This window comes from Hordeum vulgare, chromosome 5H, assembly GCF_904849725.1.
Source record: "Hordeum vulgare subsp. vulgare chromosome 5H, MorexV3_pseudomolecules_assembly, whole genome shotgun sequence".
Classification (NCBI taxonomy): domain Eukaryota; kingdom Viridiplantae; phylum Streptophyta; class Magnoliopsida; order Poales; family Poaceae; genus Hordeum; species Hordeum vulgare.
In genome coordinates this window covers 430,647,256-430,668,634 of record NC_058522.1, presented here as the reverse complement: position 1 = coordinate 430,668,634, position 21,379 = coordinate 430,647,256, and the positions used below count along the sequence as shown (strand labels likewise).

At 45.1% G+C, this 21,379-nt stretch overlaps 1 protein-coding gene across 1 annotated transcript; it reads left to right on the top strand.

Annotated features, from left to right (window-relative positions):
• The first annotated feature begins 2,690 nt into the window (after positions 1-2,690).
• LOC123395410 (trimethyltridecatetraene synthase-like) lies at positions 2,691-5,037 on the top strand. The gene is made up of 2 exons (XM_045090398.1): positions 2,691-3,713; positions 4,212-5,037. The coding sequence occupies exons 1-2, from the start codon at positions 2,790-2,792 to the stop codon at positions 4,833-4,835; spliced, it is 1,548 nt and encodes a 515-aa protein (XP_044946333.1). The 5' UTR covers positions 2,691-2,789; the 3' UTR covers positions 4,836-5,037.
• Positions 5,038-21,379: the final 16,342 nt, after the last annotated feature.

The window sequence follows — 21,379 nt, the reverse complement described above, 5'->3', positions numbered from 1 at the left end:
AAATCTTGATGAAGCTGATCCGGATAGTGTGCCAACGATACGACAATGACCTCACGTTACGTGGTTGAATAATGTACATGTCATAGGACACAATGTACTTTTGTGTGTGAAACGTTTCATGCACCTACTGTCAGAAGGGCTCCCTCTCGTCTTTCCTACGAGATCCATGGATACGACCAACCACGCATAACACAACAACTCATCCTCCATGTTCGAGTAGCTCACCATCCTTCAGACTCTAAAAATTGGCATAGCATTTGAAAATATGCTCAATGGCATTTAACCGAACACCTGTCGGGCATGGTGTCCGCCATGGAGGTCGTCGATAGGGGGCGGAGTGTACGTGGATACAAACGGCTCCTCCATTGTAAAAGGCGAGCGGGCGCGTCGGTGCTGGTTGCGGAGGTTCGGCGATGCCTCTCTAGCGGACAGAGACGCACAAGGAGCAGCGTAGACGGAGGTGGAGGGTGGAAAGCAAGGGGTAGAAGGGGCAGAGTGCAAGAAAATGCGACAAAAGGGGGGATTGGGTGTCCCAGGGTGTGGAATACCGACGTTTCTCGTGTCCAGACTTCCGCAAAGATCCATCGCGCAGCGAACCGATACATGAACGTGTTCGATGACTTCCATGGTCCGGACAACGTTGCACGAATCCTTGTGGAAGGTTTGAGAGTCGGCGTTGGAGATGCCATAACACAAGCATGTTCACCTGCTAAATTACACTAGTCGTGACCTTATGATTTTGTATGGGTGTGGCTATAGATCTTTTTTTGGAACCCAGGCTCAAGAAAAGCCCGACTTTGAATTAACAAAGCCATCAACCGGACGGGGATTACAGAAGGCCACCATAATAACCAAATGGGAACAAAAAAAGAAAAACAAACTCCGGATACAAGATGATGCCGAGGCAGCTTACAAGCACCAAAGACCACACGCCCTATGGAAATCTTACCTACTAATAAAGCAAATAATGCTTCTTCCGTACGTCATCCAAATTGCCCTTAAAGTCAACTAGAATTACCCACCAATGCCACCTATAAGTCATAAAAAACGTTTAAACATGAAAATCTCCGGACTGGGCCGGCCCATGTAGGCACCCCCTATATTACGCTCTGGGCGTTGGAAAAAGGATGCAACACACCTGTTTGGGCCGGCCCATGCGTGGGCGCCTGTTTTTTTAGTTTAATTTTTTTATTTTTCTTTTCAGTTCCATTTTGTTTTTCTACTTTAAATAATTTAGAACTTCAAACAACTTTCCTCAATTTTAAGAAACTGAGAATTTCGAAATAAAATATTAAAAAAACATATTTTTTTTGGGAATTCAAAAACTACGCAGGAGTTTTGACATTTTTTTGCATATAAAAAATGTTTAAACTTTGAGAAATTGTCCATAAAATAAAAAAGTCAACGATTTTAAACAAAAGTCCGTGTAAAAATCTTAAAAACAGTTCGTGCCTCTGTTTTTAGTCTCATTTTTTATTTTCATTTTTCAGTTCCATTTTTTAGTATAAATAATTTAGAACTTTGAAAAACTTTTGCAATTTATAAAACTGGGAATTTTGAAATAAAATTTTGAATAAAATATAAAATGTTTGTGAATTCAAAAAATGCTCAGTATTTTTATAAAAATATTCACATATTCAGAAAAATGTTCATAATTTTGAGAACAATGTTGATGAAGACAATAAAAGTCCATGATTTTGGAAAAAAAATTGTGTGTTATTTTTTGAGTGCAATTGAAAAAAATGTTTGCTAATTCAAAAAATGTTCATGCATTTCAAGAAATGTCTTAAAATTTTAAAGACATAATATGATCCAGCACCATTGAAGATTATAATTGTTTTTCTCCCGTTGCAACACACGGGTCCTTTTGCTAGTAATCATAAAAAGCAATAGCTTGTAGTCGACAGGGCCCTTCGAGTGAACTTGAACCAGTAAAGCAAACAGAGAGGAGCTTCGAATAGAGCCAATGCCCAGCGTAGCAGAACCGAGCCCTCATCTACCTTGGAAGGTGACCATCGTAAGGCTGTGTTTGATTCAGCTATTTTTACCAACTTTTGTTTTGAAAAACTAGAAGCTAATCAAAGGGGTAAATATTCAAAGCATCTTTTGAGAATTTATAGCTTCTTCCTAGTGTAAATTTCAAAGCTCGGGTACCTCAATTTTTCAGCTTCCATCTTTCTCACAACAGCTTTTCCACGACATCTTTTTCACATCAACTTTTTTAATATCTGCAGCTCAACCAAATACAACCTAAGCATGTCGCTCCTCTCCAAATCCAGAGGGGACCCCTGCCCCTCGCCTTGGCTCGAAAGGTGTCTGACCGCCGGAAGATGGAATTGCTCCCCTAGAGCAAGGAATGGACATGGTTCCACACGAAAGTCCATACTGCGGCTCACTGTTGCAAATACGGAGGGAAAAACTGCTCAAAGGATCTCTCACTGAACAAACAAACAACAAGTAAAATGGAGCATCCACAGGTGGAATCGGATCAGCCTGCAGGAAACTGCACAAAGGATGCCACACGAAATGGACGTCAGCATCGGTGTCGTCCTCGTCAAGGTAAGTTTTCCAAGTCCTTCTCCGATTTCCCGGTGCTTTCCCACCAAGTCATACCTCCACTTCGCAGTCGCACCACCACGCACGCGCTCTTCCAGTTCCACCTCGCCATCTATAAGTAGGCAGCACCACCACGACCTCAACAGCCATCTCAAGCTTGAACACATCACCCAGCCACAGCCACAGCCACTTGACGGATCATCAGCGCACCTGGCCGGCCAGCTTCCATCCCAATGGAGCTTCCTCAGTGGGCGTCCTTCCTCGGCATCGTGCTCGCCACGGTGCTCTTCCTCAAGGCTGCCCTCCGCCGCCGCCGCCAGTACAACCTCCCCCCGGGCCCCAAGCCTTGGCCGATCATCGGCAACCTCAACCTCATCGGCACGCTCCCGCACCGCTCCATCCACGCGCTCTCCAAGCAGCACGGCCCGCTCATGCAACTCCAGTTCGGCTCCTTCCCGGTCGTCGTCGGCTCCTCCGTCGAGATGGCCAAGTTCTTCCTCAAGACCCACGACGTGGTGTTCACCGACCGCCCCAAGACCGCCGCCGGGAGGTACACCACCTACAACTACAGCGACATCACCTGGTCCCCCTACGGCGCCTACTGGCGCCAGGCCCGTAAGATGTGCCTCACCGAGCTCTTCAGCGCCAAGCGGCTCGAGTCGTATGAGTACATCCGCAGGGAGGAGGTGCTCGGCCTACTCGGCGACCTGTATCGCGGCGGAGCCGGTGCCGGCCGCGTGGTGGTGCTCAAGGACTACCTGTCCACGGTGAGCCTGAACGTGATCACGCGCATGGTGATGGGCAAGAAGTACCTGGAGAAGGAGGTGAGGGACGAGGCTGGGGCGGTGATCACGACGCCCGAGGAGTTCAAGTGGATGATCGACGAGCTGTTCCTGCTCAACGGCGTGCTCAACATCGGCGACTCCATCCCGTGGCTGGACTGGATGGACCTGCAGGGGTACATCAAGAGGATGAAGAAGCTGAGCAAGAAGTTCGACCGGTTCCTGGAGCACGTCGTCGACGAGCACAGCGAGCGTCGTCGCCGCGAGGGAGAGAGCTTTGTGGTCAATGACATGGTTGACGTGCTGCTGCAGTTCGCCAGCGATCCTGGTCTTGAGGTCAAGCTCAACAGAGAAGGCGTCAAGGCTTTCACTCAGGTGAGTGTTATTGCTTTCCTTCCCTTACCTGAATTAATTATGTTTATCACCTGCTTGCTCCAACAACAAAAAACAATTAATGTGCTTTCAGACAATTGTATAGTTAGTTCAAAGAAAAACAAAATAAGTTTTATCCTGCTACTTTGTCTTCAATAATTTCAGTGTCTGAACTATGGGCAAAATAATGGGTTTGTTGATAGGCATGTCCCACCATGTGTACATGTGTAGAGAACTAGAGAAGTTCCACCAAAAACAGTAGAGAAATGAACTATTCATACCAGAGGGCAACAGCGACACTCTCAAATTAATACAATTGTGATAATGCAATTCATGTAGATAATGTATCGCAGATAAAAGAAAGAATGCATGCAGTTAATTACTTAGTCACAAGAATCACAACTGATTCTATTAACTCTATACAGAATCACTCATTTACACATCACCAATAATTCCGACTTCTCACACTAATCAGCACCATTTTAAAACATGCACATGTAGGACCTCATTGCTGGCGGCACGGAGAGCTCAGCAGTGACAGTGGAATGGGCCCTCTCAGAGCTCCTAAAGAAACCAGAGGTGCTTGCCAAAGCTACAGAAGAGCTGGACCGCGTGGTGGGACGAGGTCGATGGGTCACCGAAAAGGACATGACAAGCCTTCCTTATGTGGATGCCATCGTCAAAGAGACCATGCGCTTGCACCCGGTAGCGCCGATGCTTTTACCCCGCCTTTCTCGTGAGGACACGTCCATCAACGGCTACGACATCCCTGCCGGCACACGAGTGCTAGTCATGGTGTGGTCTATTGGCCGCGACCCAAAGTTGTGGGAGGCGCCGGAGGAATTCATGCCAGAGCGGTTCCTCGACAGCAGACTCGACGTCAAAGGGCAAAACTATGAGCTGCTTCCATTCGGGTCGGGTCGCAGGATGTGTCCCGGGTATAGTCTCGGACTAAAGGTGATCCAGGTAAGCTTGGCAAACCTGCTGCACGGGTTCACTTGGAGGCTCCCTGACGGTGTAGAGCTGAACATGGAGGAGATATTCGGCTTGTCCACACCACGTAAGTTCCCGCTGGAGGCCGTCGTGGAGCCGAAGCTACCGGCTCATCTATATGCCGAGGCTTGAATATTCGATATATGTGTGCACTCGGGTGTTGTGTAATTATTATTACTTGTGTAGTTATATTCTTTTTCTATAATCTTTTTCTAATATTGTATCGTCTATGGTCGTAGACTAAATGATAGGGATGTGTAAGGAAGGGTGGAAAAAATGTATGGTAATTGCTAATTCAATAAGTGAAATAATGGAAATTCCTCTCTTTGATCTCTATCAAAGTCTCGTTTCATTTAAAGTTTTGTTAATGTTGCTAGGTTGTTCATCATTTAAGGTGTGTCCACTTGGGTGGCTGTAGTTGGCGTGAGATGGGTTCAAATGAGAATTACTCCCTCCGTCATGGTTTAGAAGGCGTGCATGAAAATTTTCTAGAACCTAGTTGGTTATTGATTGACTGTGAAATGAGTTAAAAATTAGCATTCACACTACGCATGCATATAAAAGTAGTACAACGGAGTACTAATTAGAAGCTAGGAGTAAATGCATTGCGCCTTAAACCTTGTCTATTATGGAAATACACGTAAATTTAACTGTGTCTTCTAAACCGTGACGGAGGTAGTATTATTTTCACGAATACATAAAGGTTATGTATATTTTCATTGACGAAAAGAGTAGAATGATTACAGGGAAATACAACATATGATACGAACGCAACCGGGCATGAACATGGTGTTCGGAGCAGAGAGATAAGGGATGCTCGACTTGAACAAAAGATAAATCATAGCTAAACATACCAAGCCCGAAGCACGAGCGACAGTGTCGAACCAATGAGAATTCCAACATCACCGGAACCAATACCGAGGACACCGCGAGCAAGCAAGATGGCGCCTTCAAGAAGGAAGACGATATCTAGACGCCATCGCCATCCGGTCCGGGTTAACTAGACCTAGTGTTTCCCCGGAGCTTGAAGAGGGTTGTAGATGAAAGCCTTGGTGGCGCCTCCAAGAAGGAAACGACACATGCGGGAGCCGCCACTTCCAGCACTAGCAAGCCGAGCAGGGATCTCTCCCTGGCCTGAAGCTGAGTAATCCCATAGCCGCCGAGTCTGGAATCAAAGATGGAGAAGTCCATGTTGGTTGGAACCACCATGTCGGGAGGGGGTTAGCGGGGTTGCACTTGCTCTTGAAGGGTTGCACATCCTCTGTACCCATGAGCATTGGATCCGACGGATGGGGGAGGCTTTAAGGCGTATGAGGTGGGGCAGACGACAAAGCGAACCACGAGAAGGGCTTGGGGCGACAGCGTCCAGCAACACCGACAAGCTAGGACCCGAGTTGTCGTGGCCTTAGCTGTCAAGACATAGGGGAGCCATGTAAGCTGGAAGGGACGCAACTACATGGTGACCGAGGCGAGAGGTGTGTGAGAGAACGTTGCCCGGGAATCCAAAAATTTCCTACGCACACGAAGACCTATCATGGTGATGTTCATCTACGAGAGAGAGATTTGATCCACATACCCTTGTAGATCGCTCAGCGGGAAGCGTTAAGAAACGTGGTTGATGTAGCGGTACAGCTTCGTGATTCAAATCACCGTCGTCCCACGATCCGTTTCGATCTAGCGCCGAACGGACGGCACCTCCGCGTTCAGCACACGTACAGCTCGATGACGATATCGACATTCTTGATCCAGCAAGAGAGATGGAGAAGTAGATGAGTTCTCCGGCAGCGTGACGGTGCGCCGGTGTTGGTGATGGTCTATTCCTGCAGGGCCTCGCCTCAGCTCCACAGAAATCTAATCTAGAGGAAGAACTACGAGGTGTAGGTTTGAGTTGCACGTGGCAAAGTTGTGTCTCAAACAGCCCTAAACCTCAAGTATATATAGGAGGAGCCAAGGGGTAGGGCAAGCCCTTAGGGCGCCGGCCAAAGAGGCCCTCCTTGGGTCGGCCGAAGTGGGAGGGAGGAGTCCTTCTCCAATCCCACTTGGATTAGGACTCCTTCCTTATTTTCCCACCTCTTTTGAATTTTCCACTTTTTCTTCATGGGCTTTCCTTGGATGACTTTATCAGCCCATTATACCTTATTGTGCATCCAATAAACCCACGTGGACCCCTTGGGGCGTGGTGAGCCCACCCAGTGGGCCCCCGGGACCGATTCGTCACTCCCGGTACACTACCGGCAATGTCTGAAAACTTTCAGGAATCCAAACACCAACTTCCTATATATCAATCTTCGTTTCCAGACCATTTCGGAAACCCTCGTGACATCTGTGATCCCATCTGGGACTCCGAACAACCTTCGGTCACTAACACATGTAACTCAACTATACTAAAACATCATCGAACCTTAAGTGTGCAGACCCTGTGGGTTCGAGAACTATATAGACATGACCCGAGACACTTCTCGGTCAATATCCAATAGCGGGACCTGGATGCCCATATTGGAGCCTACATATTCTACGAAGATCTTATCGGTTGAACCTCTGTGCCAAGGATTCATATAATCCCGTATGTCATTCCCTTTGTCCTTGGTATGTTACTTGCCCGAGATTCGATCGTCGGTATCTGTATACCTATTTCAATCTCGTTACCGGCAAGTCTCTTTACTCGTTCCTTAATACAAGATCCCGTGACTTACACTTGAGTCACATTTCTTCCAAGGCTTGTTTGTGATGTTGTATTACCGAGTAGGCCCCGAGATACCTCTCCGTCACACGGAGTGACAAATCCCAGTCTTGATCCATGCTAACTCAACGGACACCTTCGGAGATACCTGTAGAGCACCTTTATAGTCACCCAATAACGTTGTGACGTTTGATACACACAAGGTATTCCTCCGGTGTTAGTAAGTTACATGATCTCATGGTCATAGGAATGAATACTTGACACGCAGAAAACAATAGCAACAAAATGACACGATCACATGCTACGTTTTTAATGTGGGTCTTGTCCATCACATGATTCTCCTAATGATGTGATCCCGTTATCAAGTGACAACACTTGTCTATGGTCAGGAAACCTTGACCATCTTTGATCAACGAGCTAGTCAACTAGAGGCTTACTAGGGACAGTGTTTTGTCTATGTATCCACACATGTATTTGTGTTTCCAATGAATACAATTATAGCATGGATAATAAACGAGTATCATGAACAAAGAAATATAATAATAACTAATTTATTATTGCCTCTAGGGCATATTTCCAGCAGTCTCCCACTTGCACTAGAGTCAATAATCTAGTTCACATCACTATGTGATTTTAACGAATCCAACACGCATACAGTTCTGGGGTTTGATCAGGTCTTGCTTGTGATAGAGGTTTTAGTCAACGGTTGTGAACCTTTTAGATCCGTGTGAGCTTTACAAATCTTTATGTCATCTTATAGATGCTGCTACTACGTGCTATTCGGAAATATTCCAAATATCTACTCTACTATACGAATCCGTTTTACTACTCACAGTTATTCGGATTAGTGTCAAAGCTTGCATCGACGTAACCCTTTACGATGAACTCTTTAACCACCTCCATAATCGAGAAAAATTCCTTAGTCTGCTTGTTAGTAAGGATAACTTTGACCGTTGTTTAGTGATTCAATCCTGGATCACTCTCTGTACCTCTTAACAGACTTGTGGCAAGGCACACATCAGGTGTAGTACACATCATGGCATACGTTAGAGTCTATGGCTAAGGCATAGGGGCGACCTTCATCCTTTCTCTTTCTTCTGCCGTGGTCGGGTTTTGAGTCTTACTCAAATTCACACCTTACAACACAGCCAAGAACTCCTTCTTTGCTGATCTATTTTGAACTCCTTTAAAGACCTGTCAAGACATGCATTTCATTGAAAGTTCTATTTAGTGTTTTGATCTATCTCTATAGATCTTGATGCTCAATGTTCAAGTAGCTCTATCCAGATCTTCCTTTGAAAAACTCCTTTCAAACAACCCTTCATGCTTTACAGAAATTCTACATTACTTCCGATCAACAATATGTCAACTGCATATACTTGTCAGAAGTTCTATAGTGCTCCCACTCACTTCTTTGGAAATACAAGTTTCTCATAAACCTTGTACAAACCCAAAAGCTTTGATCATCTCATCAAAGCGTATATTCCAACTCCGAGATCCTTTCACCAGTACATAGAAGGATCGTTGGAGCTTGCATACTTGTTAGCATCCTTAGGATCGACAAAACCTTCTGGTTGTATCACATACAACCTTTCCTCAAGGAAATCGTCGACGAAACAATGTTTTGACATCATATGTGCACTATTTCATAAATAATGCAGAAACTACTAACCTAATTCCAACAGACTTTTAACATCGCTACGATTGATAAAGTCTCATCATAGTCATTTTTTGAACTTGTCGGAAACATCTTTGCGATAAGTCGAGCTTTTCTTAATGGTCACTTTTCACCATCATCGTATGTCTTCCTTTTAAAGATCCATCTTTACGTAATAGTCTTACGACCATCAAGTAGTTCTTCCAAAGTCTACACTTTGTTTTCATACATGGATCCTCTCTCGGATTTCATGGCCTCTAGCCATTTGCCGGAATCCAGGCCCACCATCGCTTCTCCATAGCTCGTAGGTTCATTGTTGTTCAACAAAAATGACCTCTAAGACAGGGTTACTGTACCACTCTATAGTAGTACGCGACCTTGTCGACATAAGAGATTTGTAGTAACTTGATCCGAAACTTAATAATCACCATCATAAGTTTCCACTTCAATTGGTGTAGGCGCCACAGGAACAACTTCCTGCGCCCTGCTACACACTAGTTGAAGTGACGGTTCAGTAACCTCATCAAGTTCCATCACCCTCCCACTCAATTCTTTCGAGAGGAACCTTTCCTTGAGAAAGGACCCATTTCTAGAAACAAACACTTTGCTTCCGGATATGAGATAGGAGATGTACCCAACTGTTTTGGATATCCTATGAAGATGCATTTATCTGCTTTGGGTTCGAGCTTATCAGACTGAAACTTTTTCACATAAGCGTCGCAGCCCCAAGCTTTTAAGAAACGACAGCTTAGGTTTCTCCAAACCATATTCTATACTGTGTCATCTCAACGGAAATACGTGGTGCCCTATTTAAAGTGAATGCGGTTGTCTCTAATGCATAACCCATAAACGATAGTGGCAATTCCATAAGAGACATCATAGTATGCACCATATCAAATAGGGCGCGGCTATCACGTTCGGACACACCATCACACTATGGTGTTCTAGGTGGCATGAATTGTGAAAAAAATTCCACATTGTCTTAACTGTGTACCAAAACTCGCAACTTAGATATTCATCTCTATGATCATATCGTAGACAGTTTATCCTCTTGTCACGACAATCTTCACTCTGAAATAGATTTGAACTTTTCAATATTTCAGACTTGTGATTCATCAAGTAAATACTCCTGTATCTACTCAAATCGTCAATGAAGTAAGAACATAACGATATCCACTGCGTGCCTCAGCACTCATTGGACTGCACACATCAAAAATGTATTACTTCCAACAAGTTACTTTCTTGTTTCACGTGGTATGATTTGCATGTCTCAAGTGATTCAAAATCAAGTGAGTCCAAACGATCCATCCGCATGGAGTTTCTTCATGCGTTTATACCAAATATATGGTTTGCATGTCTCAAAAGTTTCAAAAATGAGTGAGTACAAAGATCCATCAGCATGGAGCTTCTTCATGCATTTTACACCAACATGACTCAAGTGGCAGTGCCACAAGTAAGTGGTACTATCGTTATTACTTTGTATCTTTTGGCACCAATATTATGAACATGTGTAACACTACGATCGAGATTAATAAACCATTGAAGATAATTATTCAAGAAAATAGAATAACTATTATTCTCTTTAAATGAATAATCGTATTGCGATAAACATGATCCAATCATGTTCATGCTCAACGCAAACACCAAATAACAATTATTTAGGTTTAACACCAATCCCGATGGTAGAGGGAGCGTGCGATGTTTTGATCACATCAACCTTGGAAACACTTCCAACACGTATCGTCACCTCGCCTTTAGCTAGTCTCTGTTTATTCTGTAGATTTTATTTCGAGTTACTAATCACTTAGCAACCGAACCGGTATCTAATACCCTCGTGCTACTAGGAGTATTAGTAAAGTACGCATCAACATCATGTATATCAAATATACTTCTGTCGACTTTGCCAGCCTTCTTATCTACCAAGTATCTAGGGTAGCTCCGCCTCAGTGACCGTTCCCCTCATAACAGAAGAACTTAGTCTCGGGTTTGGGTTCAATCTTTGGTTTCTTCATTAGAGCAGCAACTGGTTTGTCGTTTCATGAAGTATCCCTTCTAGCCCTTGCCCTTCTTGAAACCAGTGGTTTTACTAACCATCAACAATTGATGCTCCTTCTTGATTTCTACTTTCGTAGTGTCAAACATTGTGAATCACTCAAGGATCATCATATCTATCCTTGATATGTTATAGTTCATCACGAAGCTCTAGCAGCTTGGTGGCAGTGACTTATGGAGAACAATCACTATCTCATGTGGAAGATTAACTCCCACTTGATTCAAGCGATTGTTGTACTCAGACAATCTGAGCACATGCTCAACGATTGAGATTTTCTCCTTTAATTTGTAGGCAAAGAATCTTGTCGGAGGTCTCATACCTCTCGACAAGGGAACAAGCATGAAATCTCAATTTCAATTCTTAGAACATCTCTTATGTTTCGTGACGTTTCAAAACGTCTTCAGCACCTTGCTTCTAATCCATTAAGTATTACGCACTGAACTATCACGTAGTCATAAAAAAACGTGTATGTCAGATGTTCGCAACATCCACAGACGATGCTCGAGGTGTGGCACACCGAGTGGTGCATTAAGGACATAAGCCTTCTGCGCCACAATGAGGACAATCCTCAGTTTTACGGACTTAGTCCGCAAAATTGCTACTATCATCTTTCAACTAAATTTTCTCTAGGAACATATAAAAATAGTAGAGCTATAGCGCAAGCTACATCATAATTCGCAAAGACGTTTTGACTATGTTCATGATAATTAGTTCAATTAATTATATTATTTAAGAACTCCACTCAAAAGGTACATCCCTCTAGTCATTTGAGTAGTGCATGATCCAAATCCACTAACTCAAGTCCGATCATCACGTGAGTTGAGTATAGCTTCAGTGGTAAACATCTCTATGCTAATCATATCAACTATACGATTCATGCTCGACCTTTTGGTCTCTTGTGTTCCGAGGCCATGTGTGCACATGCTAGGCTCGTCATGTTTAACCCGAGTGTTCCGCGTGTGCAACTGTTTTGCACCCGTTGTATGTGAACGTTGAGTCTATCACACCCGATCATCATGTGGTGTCTCGAAACGACGAACTGTCGCAACGGTGCACAGTCAGGGAGCACAAAATTTTATCTTGAAATTTTAGTGAGGGATCACCTTATAATGCTACCATCGTTCTAAGCAAAATAAGGTTCATAAAAGTATTAACATCACATGCAATTCATAAGTGACATGATATGGCCATGATCTTGTGCTTCTTGATCTCCATCACCCAAGCACCGGCATGATATTCTTTTCACCGGCACCACACCATGATCTCCATCATCGTGCCGCCATCGAGGTTGTCGTGCTATCTATGCTATTACTACTAAAGATACAACCTAGCGATATAGTAAACGCATCTGCAAACACAAACGTTAGTTTAAAGACAACCCTATGGCTCCTGTTGGTTGCCGTAGCATCGACGTGCAAGTCGATATTAACTATTACAACATGATCATCTCATACATCCAATATATCACATCATGTCTTTGGCCATATCATATCACAAGCATACCCTGCAAAAACAAGTTAGACGTCCTGTAATTTGTTGTTGCATGTTTTACGTGGTTGCTATGGGTATCTAGTATGATCACATCTTACTTACGCAAAAACCACAACGGAGATGTGCAAATTGCTATTTAACCTCTCTCCAAGGACCGCCTCGGTCAAATCCAATTCAACTAAAGTTCAAGAAACCGACACCCGCCAGTCATATTTATGCAACTAGTTGCATGTCAGTCGATGAAACCAGTCTCTCGTAAGCGTACGAGTAATGTCGGTCCGGGCCACTTCAATCCAACAATACCGCCGAATCAAGAAAATACTAAGGAGGGCAGCAAACCGAACATCAACACCCACAAAACCTTTTGTGTTCTACTCGAGATAACATCTACGCATGAACCTAGCTCATGATGCCACTGTTGGAGAACGTTGCATGGGAAACAAAAAATTTCCTACGCACACGAAGACCTATCATGGTGATGTTCATCTATGAGAGAGAGATTTGATCCACATACCCTTGTAGATCGCTCAGCGGGAAGCGTTAAGAAACGCGGTTGATGTAGTGGTATAGCTTCGTGATTCAAATCACCACCGTCCCACGATCCGTCCCACGAACCATTCCGATCTAGCGCCGAATGGACGGCACCTCCGCGTTCAGCACACGTACAGCTCGATGACGATCTCGGCCTTCTTGATCCAGTAAGAGAGACGGAGAAGTAGATGAGTTCTCCGACAGCGTGACAGTGCGCCGGTGTTGGTGATGATCTATCCTGCAGGGCTTCACGTGAGCTCCGCAGTAATCTAATCTAGAGGAAGAACTACGAGGTGTAGGTTTGAGTTGCACATGGCAAAGTTGTGTCTCAAACAGCCCTAAACCTCAAGTATATATAGGAGGAGCCAAGGGGTAGGGCAAGCCCTTAGGCCGTCGGCCAAAGAGGCCCTCCTTGGGTCGGACGAAGTGGGAGGGAGGAGTCCTTCTCCAATCCCACTTGGATTAGGACTCCTTCCTTATTTTCCCACCTCTTTTGGAATTTCCATTTTTTCTTCATGGGCTTTCCTTGGATGACTTTGTCATCCCATTATACCTTAGTGTGCATCCAATAAACCCACGTGGACCCCTTGGGGCATGGTGGGCCCACCCAGTGGGCCCCCGGAACCGATTCGTCACTCCCGGTAGACTACGGGCAATGCTCGAAAACTTTCCGAAATCCAACACCAACTTCCTATATATCATTCTTCGTTTCCGGACCATTCCGGAAACCCTCGTGACGTCCGTGATCTCATCCGGGACTCCGAACAACCTTCGGTCACCAACACATGTAACTCAACTATACTAAAACATCATCGAACCTTAACTGTGCAGACCGTGCGGGTTCGAGAACTATGTAGACATGACCCGAGACACTTCTCGGTCAATATCCAATAGCGCGACCTGGATGCCCATATTGGATCCTACAATTCTATGAAGATCTTATCGGTTGAACCAATGTGCCAAGGATTCATATAATCCCGTATGTCATTTCCTTTGTCCTTCGGTATGTTACTTGCTAGAGATTCGATCGTCGGTATCCGTATACCTATTTCAATCTCGTTACTGGCAAGTCTCTTTACTCGTTCCGTAATACAAGATCCCGTGACTTACACTTGAGTCACATTGCTTGCAAGGCTTGTTTGTGATGTTGTATTACCAAGTGGGCCCCGAGATACCTCTCCGTCACACGGAGTGACAAATCCCAGTCTTGATCCATGCTAACTCAACGGACACCTTCGGAGATACCTGTAGAGCACGTTTATAGTCACCCAGTAACATTGTGACGTTTGATACACACAAGGTATTCCTCCGGTGTCAGTAAGTTACATGATCTCATGGTCATAGGAATGAATACTTGACACGCAGAAAACAATAGCAACAAAATGACACGATCACATGCTACGTTTATAATTTGGGTCTTGTGCATCACATGATTCTCCTAATGATGTGATCCCGTTATGAAGTGATAACACTTGTCTATGCTCAGGAAACCTTGACCATCTTTGATCAACGAGCTAGTCAACTAGAGGCTTACTAGGGACAGTGTTTTGTATATGTATCCACACATGTATTTGTGTTTCCAATCAATACAATTATAGCATGGATAATAAACGATTATCATGAACAAAGAAATATAATAATAACTAATTTATTATTGCCTCTAGGGCATATTTCCAACAAGGTGCCCGCACAGCAGCTGGTGGAGGGTGCCCCAGGTGGGGTCCCGGTTCTGCATGCGGAGGAGTAGCCCACGAGGGGTGGTGGTTCCTGCGCGACCGGGGATGGACGGGGAGGGGGGCTTGCCGAAGTAGCGCAGGTAGGCCATCAGCGAGGACCGGATCTGGCATCGCCGTACCAGCAGGAGGCAACTGGCGCGTGGATGAGTGTGTGGCGTGGGGTGGATGGGCAGGGGGTTGCTCGGGGATGCGAGGAGCCAAATCTGCCCTGCTGCCACCTTCCTGGGGTCCGACGCGGCTTCGCGTGTCGGCCCTCCGATGGCGGCGATGCGGGGAGGGCGGCTGAGAGGTGTGCAAGCGGCTAGGGTTCACCGCATGTCGCGAGAGTAGGGCGACGTGGGGGAGGGGGCTCAGCCATGGGCTTAGAATCATCAAATGAGAATTGTCTCATGCTCTACAAATCTCAGTCGAGGAGCTCGCCCTTTGGGCCAGTTTCCAAGAGGGGAAGTTTCAGCCGATACTAACTATAGCACTTATGCGAGTTCTATCTGGCCAATGACTCGAACTAATCTCTTGTCCGAGAAACTGACAAAAAATATTATATTAAAAATGGTTTCCTCGAAGAAATGACATGCATATGTTACTAAGGTGGTTTTTCGTGTTAAACCGCCTCCTATTAACGTCATTCTCACTACAGGAATTAGCTTCTTTGCCGTCTGCCATAACAGACGGCAAAGAGTATATCACAGACGGCAAAGAGTATATCACAGACGGCAAAGATTCTCACTATCGGCAAAATTTCTGCGTCAGCCTACGACGGCATTGTAGCTTCTTTGCCGTCTGCCTCACCGAAGCGGATGACAAAGAGCTTTGCCGCCAGCTTTCCATGAGAGCAGTCGGCAAATATGTCGAGACGGCAGCCAGCAGGCGTTGCCTCCGTTAGGGGCTAACGGAGGCTTTGCCATCTGCCTCCCCCCTCTTCTTTGCCGTCTGCCTCCCCCTCCTCCTCCCCCCTCCTCTGTGTCGTCTGCCTCCCCCCTCTTCTTTGTCGTCCGCCTCCCCCCTCTTCTGTGCCGTCTGCTTCCCCCTCTTCTTTGCCGTCAGCCTCCACCTCCTCCTCCCCCCTTCTCTGTGCCCTCTTCCTTGCCGTCTGCCCCCCCTGGAAGCAGACGGCAAAGATACTATATGGCCAGCTGCTGCTGCCCAGGTTGCACAGCTGGGCGCCACGTGGCACCTTTGCCGTCGGTCAGCTGATGGCAAAGGCCTTTGCCATCAGCTGGCAGACGGCAAAGAGCCTATATTGTCACATTTTTGTTTATTTTTTCTATTTCACAGCACATATATATATAATTCATAGCACATATATGATAAATAGGTCACAACACATATATGATATACATATAAAGCTCATCAATGCCATTTGTTCATCAACGTACATCCCATATATCAAAAGAACCAACACATACAAAGTTTCATCCATATATACATACATATAGTTGCACATATATTGTTCATCCATATATACATATACATATAGTTCCACATTGTTCATCAACTCAAATAAAAGCGGGAACTAAAGCACTCCAATGCCAGCTTCCATGCATGTAGTACATCCAATCTGCAAAATGGGAATAAGAAAGTCAAAAGAAGAAGAACAACAACATATATATGACAAATAAGCTAAATTGAAGAAGAAAGAGAAGAAGCAAGAAGAGAACAAGGAGAAGAAAAACAAGAAGGAGGAGGAGGAGGAGGAGGAGGGGAAGGAGAAGGAGAAGGAGGAGGAGAAGAAGAAAAAAGAAGAAGAGAAGAAGAAGGAGAAGAAGGAGGGCTCCTTCTCCTTCTTCTCCTTCTTCGTCTCTTCTTCTCCTCCTCCTTCTTCTTCTTCTCCTTCTCCTTCTCCTTCTCTTCTTCTTCTCTTCTTCTTCTTCTTCTTCGTCCTTCTTTTCATTTCTCCTCTTCTCCTCTTCTTGGAGCTAAATTAGCTAACTATGTCTTTTTGCACATAAATGGGCTAATTATGTCATTCTAGAGGACAACAAGCTAAGTATATAATATTAATGAGCTAACCAAGGTTCTTATGCCATTTTGAGCTTATTATGTCTTTTAGGAGCTTAATTAGTCATTTTATTGAGCTAACCAAGGTTCTTATGATGTTTTTACCTAACTAAGCTAATTATGTCATTTTGGATGATAATTGGCTAAGTATGTCTTTGTTGGGGAAAATAAGCTAAATTGAAGAAGAAGAGGAGAAGAAGGAGGGAAGAAGAAGGAGGGCTCCTTCTCCTTCTTCTCTTCTTCTTCTCCTCCTCCTTCTTCTCCTTCTCCTTCTCTTCTCTTTCTCTTCTTCTTTTTGTTCTTCCTTTTCATTTCTCCTCTTCTCCTCTTCTTGGAGCTAAATTATCTAACTATGTCGTTTTGGACCTAATGGGCTAATTATGTCATTATAGAGGAAAACAAGCTAAGTATATAATATTAATGAGCTAACCAAGGTTCTTATGCCATTTTGAGCTTATAATGTCTTTTTGGAGCTAAATTGGCTAATTATGTCATTGTTGGGGAAATTAAGGCAATGAGAATATGAAAGAGGAGAAGAAAGAGGAGGAGGAGGACAAGAAGAAGAAATAAAGAAGAATGAGGAGAAGGAGGAGGAGGAGGAGAAGGACTAGCAGGTCCTTGGCCTTCTCCTCCTTCTCCTCCTCCTCCTCCTCCTCCTCCTCCTCCTTCTTCTTTCTTTTCATTTTTCCTATTTATTCTCCTCTTCTCCTCTTCTTGGAGCTAAATTAGCTAACTATGTCTTTTTGGAGCTAAATGGGCTAATTATCACATTTTAGAAGAAAAGAAGCTAAGTATATAATATTAATGAGCTAACCAAGGTTCTTATGCCATTTTGAGGTTATTATGGCATTTTGGAGCTAAATTGGCTAATTATGTCATTGTTGGGGAAATTAAGGCAAGGAAAATATGAAAGAGGAGAAGAAAGAGGAGGAGGAGGAGAAGAATAAAAAATAAAGAAGAAGGAGGAGAAGGAGGAGAAGGACTAGAAGGTCCTTGGCCTTCTCCTCCTTTTCCTCCTCCTCCTCCTCCTTCTCCTTCTTCTCCTCCTCCTTCTTCTCCTTCTCCTTATCTTCTCTTTCTCTTCTTCTTTTTGTTCTTCCTTTTCATTTCTCCTCTTCTCCTCTTCTTGGAGCTAAATTAGCTAACTATGTCTTTTTGGAGCTAAATGGGCTAATTATGTCATTGTAGAGGAAAACAAGCTAAGTATATAATATTAATGAGCTAACCAAGGTTCTTATGCCATTTTGAGCTTATAATGTCTTTTTGGAGCTAAATGGGCTAATTATGTCATTATTGGGGAAATTAAGGCAAGGAGAATATGAAAGAGGAGGAGGAGGAGGAGAAGAAGAAGAAATAAAGAAGAAGGAGGAGAAGGAGGAGGAGGAGGAGAAGGACTAGAAGGTCCTTGGCCTTCTCCTCCTTCTCCTCCTCCTCCTCCTTCTCCTCCTTCTCCTTCTTCTCTTCTTCTTCTTCTTCTTCTTTCTTTTCATTTTTCCTATTTCTTCTCCTCTTCTCCTCTTCTTGGAGCTAAATTAGCTAACTATGTCTTTTTGGAGCTAAATGGGCTAATTATCCCATTTTAGAGGAAAACAAGCTAAGTATATAATATTAATGAGCTAACCAAGGTTCTTATGCCATTTTGAGGTTATTATGACATTTTGGAGCTAAATGGGCTAATTATGTTATTGTTGGGGAAATTAAGGCAAGGAGAATATGAAAGAGGAGAAGAAAGAGGAGGAGGAGGAGAAGAATAAGAAATAAATAAGAAGGAGAAGAAGGACTAGAAGGTCTTTGGCCTTCTCCTCCTTCTCCTCCTCCTCCTCCTCCTCCTTCTCCTTCTTCTCCTCCTCCTTCTTCTCCTTCTCCTTCTCTTCTCTTTCTCTTCTTGTTTTTGTTCTTCCTTTTCATTTCTCCTCTTCTTGGAGATAAATTAGCTAACTATGTCTTTGTGGAGCTAAATGGGCTAATTATGTCATTGTTGGGAAAATTAAGGCAAGGAGAATATGAAAGAGGAGAAGAGAAACTTACCATAGTGGTCATCAAGGAGGAGAAACACCTGGAGAAGGGTCGTGCGATGCCGCTCGGGAATTATTCTGTAGAATAGATATTTTGCAATGTCTCGGTTAGCATGATGGCACTCAATTATTAATACTAGTTTATAATGAAACTCACCGTGCCAATCGAAGAGAAGACGGGCATCGGCGGAGGCACTTGACCGCTCTTCTCGCATAGACCCTGAAGAGTGGGTCGTATTACTTAGTAATGAAACAGACATTACACACATGATTTGGCTAATGTGAAAAAAACATACCACGAAAAGCTCGTACAGGGCCCGTTGACCCGCCTCATTCCGGGACTTCTCCTCCTCAATCAATCCTCCCGTGGTCTGGTCCCTCTCATCAAGAGCAGCCTGAAGAGCAGCCTGGCTTGCCAATCTCTCTTTCTCAAGAGCAGCCTGGTTTGCCAATCTCTCTTTCTCAAGAGCAGCCTGGTTTGCCAATCTCTCTTTCTGAAGAGCACCCTGAAACACCATTCCTCGTTACCCCAGTAATGATCTATGGTGACACACATAATGAAATGGATGAAAGTGTTCTTATTCCGTACAACTAACCTCGATGGCAAGATCGACTGGCCGTGGACGACGCATTATCTCACGACAGCTGCTCGACTGGCGCACCTTGATCTCAGGGAGAGTGAGTGGACAATGTATTATCCCATCTCCAATGGCTATCGAGCCACGGGGCCTCCCGCCACCAAATATCATTACCAGCTTTGGATCCAAAGGTTCCTGGCTAGGGTTAAAGTCATCCCCTTTCGTAGCCTTCCCCGCGTCCCTGTATGCCACGAGCTTGTGGTGGGATGATATGTTGGTGAAGTTATTGGGATCATCTAGGTCAGACTCAGAGAATGCCTTCGCCTTCTTGTACGAGGCAGTATGGGCCATGCCATAAAGGTCGTACAAGTGTGGCATCTCCGTCTTATTGTGATGCGCCTAAAAGAGAGGAACAAAATATTAGCATGAAGAATGAATTGCATGAATCATGAAGCAAATCACATACCCAGTTTCGTCCGAACTGAAGTAAGTTGGCGCTGCCTTAATGGTGTGGCACACCAACCATTTGGCTATGCCGATCCTTCGCATTCTCGTGGATGGCTCGCCAGCTGCCTGTGCACCACTCATCAACCAACGCCTCCCAACAATCCATCTTATCCGCACACCATCTCGGGGGCACCTGTAAGTTATTAGAAAGAATTTTGAGCGCTACGCCTATGAATGAAATCAAGAAAACTATGTAGAAGGACTTAAGAATAGGTAATTACCTTCATGTATTGCTCCTTCTTCAGAAACTTTCCGCGGCAATCCTTCTTCTGCTTCTTAATACCACGCGTGGCGTAGTAGCCTCGAATAGCCTGTGGCCGAGCCTCGTGGCGTAAGTTCTGTAGTAACCGCCTACACTCGGACTCGAGAACCTTGGCCGCCTCCTCCTCATATCCATCCTCACACCTATAGAAGGTCTGCAATCAAATGTGAAAACACCGATTAGTACAATAATTAGCTATATTGTTAATTTTAGATTGTGTAAAAGGATAATTTACCCAAAAGCTCTTGATCACCATCTCGGCCCTCGTGTGGCGCAAGACACCATCTATGATCTCCTCCGGTGGGGCGTGCAGAGCCTGGTAGTGCTCCCGGGAAAATCCTAGTGTAGGAACCTGACCCTCACCAGGCAACGTGACAAACCACGGGAAATTTGTCCGGAAAAGCACACCAAGGACGGAGTTCGGCCTGCGGACTCCAAGAGGGTGTACCCATCTCCTGCAGTATGATAAGGTCAACGCATTAGATATTTGAACAAACTTGAAGGCAAAAGCTAAAAAAAGAGTAAATGTACTTACCTATCTCCTTCAGGTTTAATCACCGGCCTCTGCTCGCATGTAGCCGGCACGACCGGGAGACGTGTACCACCACGCTTTTACACGCTGGCCCCGTCTACCTGCACATCGCCCTCACTATCCGTAAACTCATCCCCGCCATCCCCGCCCCCTCAGCCACCCGGCCCCTCGGTCCAATCCGGCAACTCGGTCCGATCCGGCCAGGTATCCCATCCGGGCCTCCCCACGTCGGGTGAAGCCTCCGGAACCGTAGTCTCGTGGGCCAAATGCACCTCGACCCGAGGCTGATCCTGGACCGGAGTCTCATGGGACGAATGCCCGTCAACACCAGGCTCCTGGACCGGAGTCCCCGTAGCCTCCTCCGCAAACGGGTCGACCATTGTAGTCCTATGCTCGGGTGAATGAGCTGGTGGTGGTGGCGAGGACGGCTCAACAGTCCTCCTGGATCTTCCGCGGCCACCACCTCTCCCTGTACCCTTCCCCTTCTTCCCTACCCGACCAACACCTCTCCCAGTGGGCAATGCCGCCGACGAAGAAGAACCCATGGGTGGTGTCGACAGACTGTCTGCCAAGGCTCTACGGAGACATAGGGGTGGAAGGGAAGTACCACCCCTCGTGCGGAGCGGCTGGGAAGAA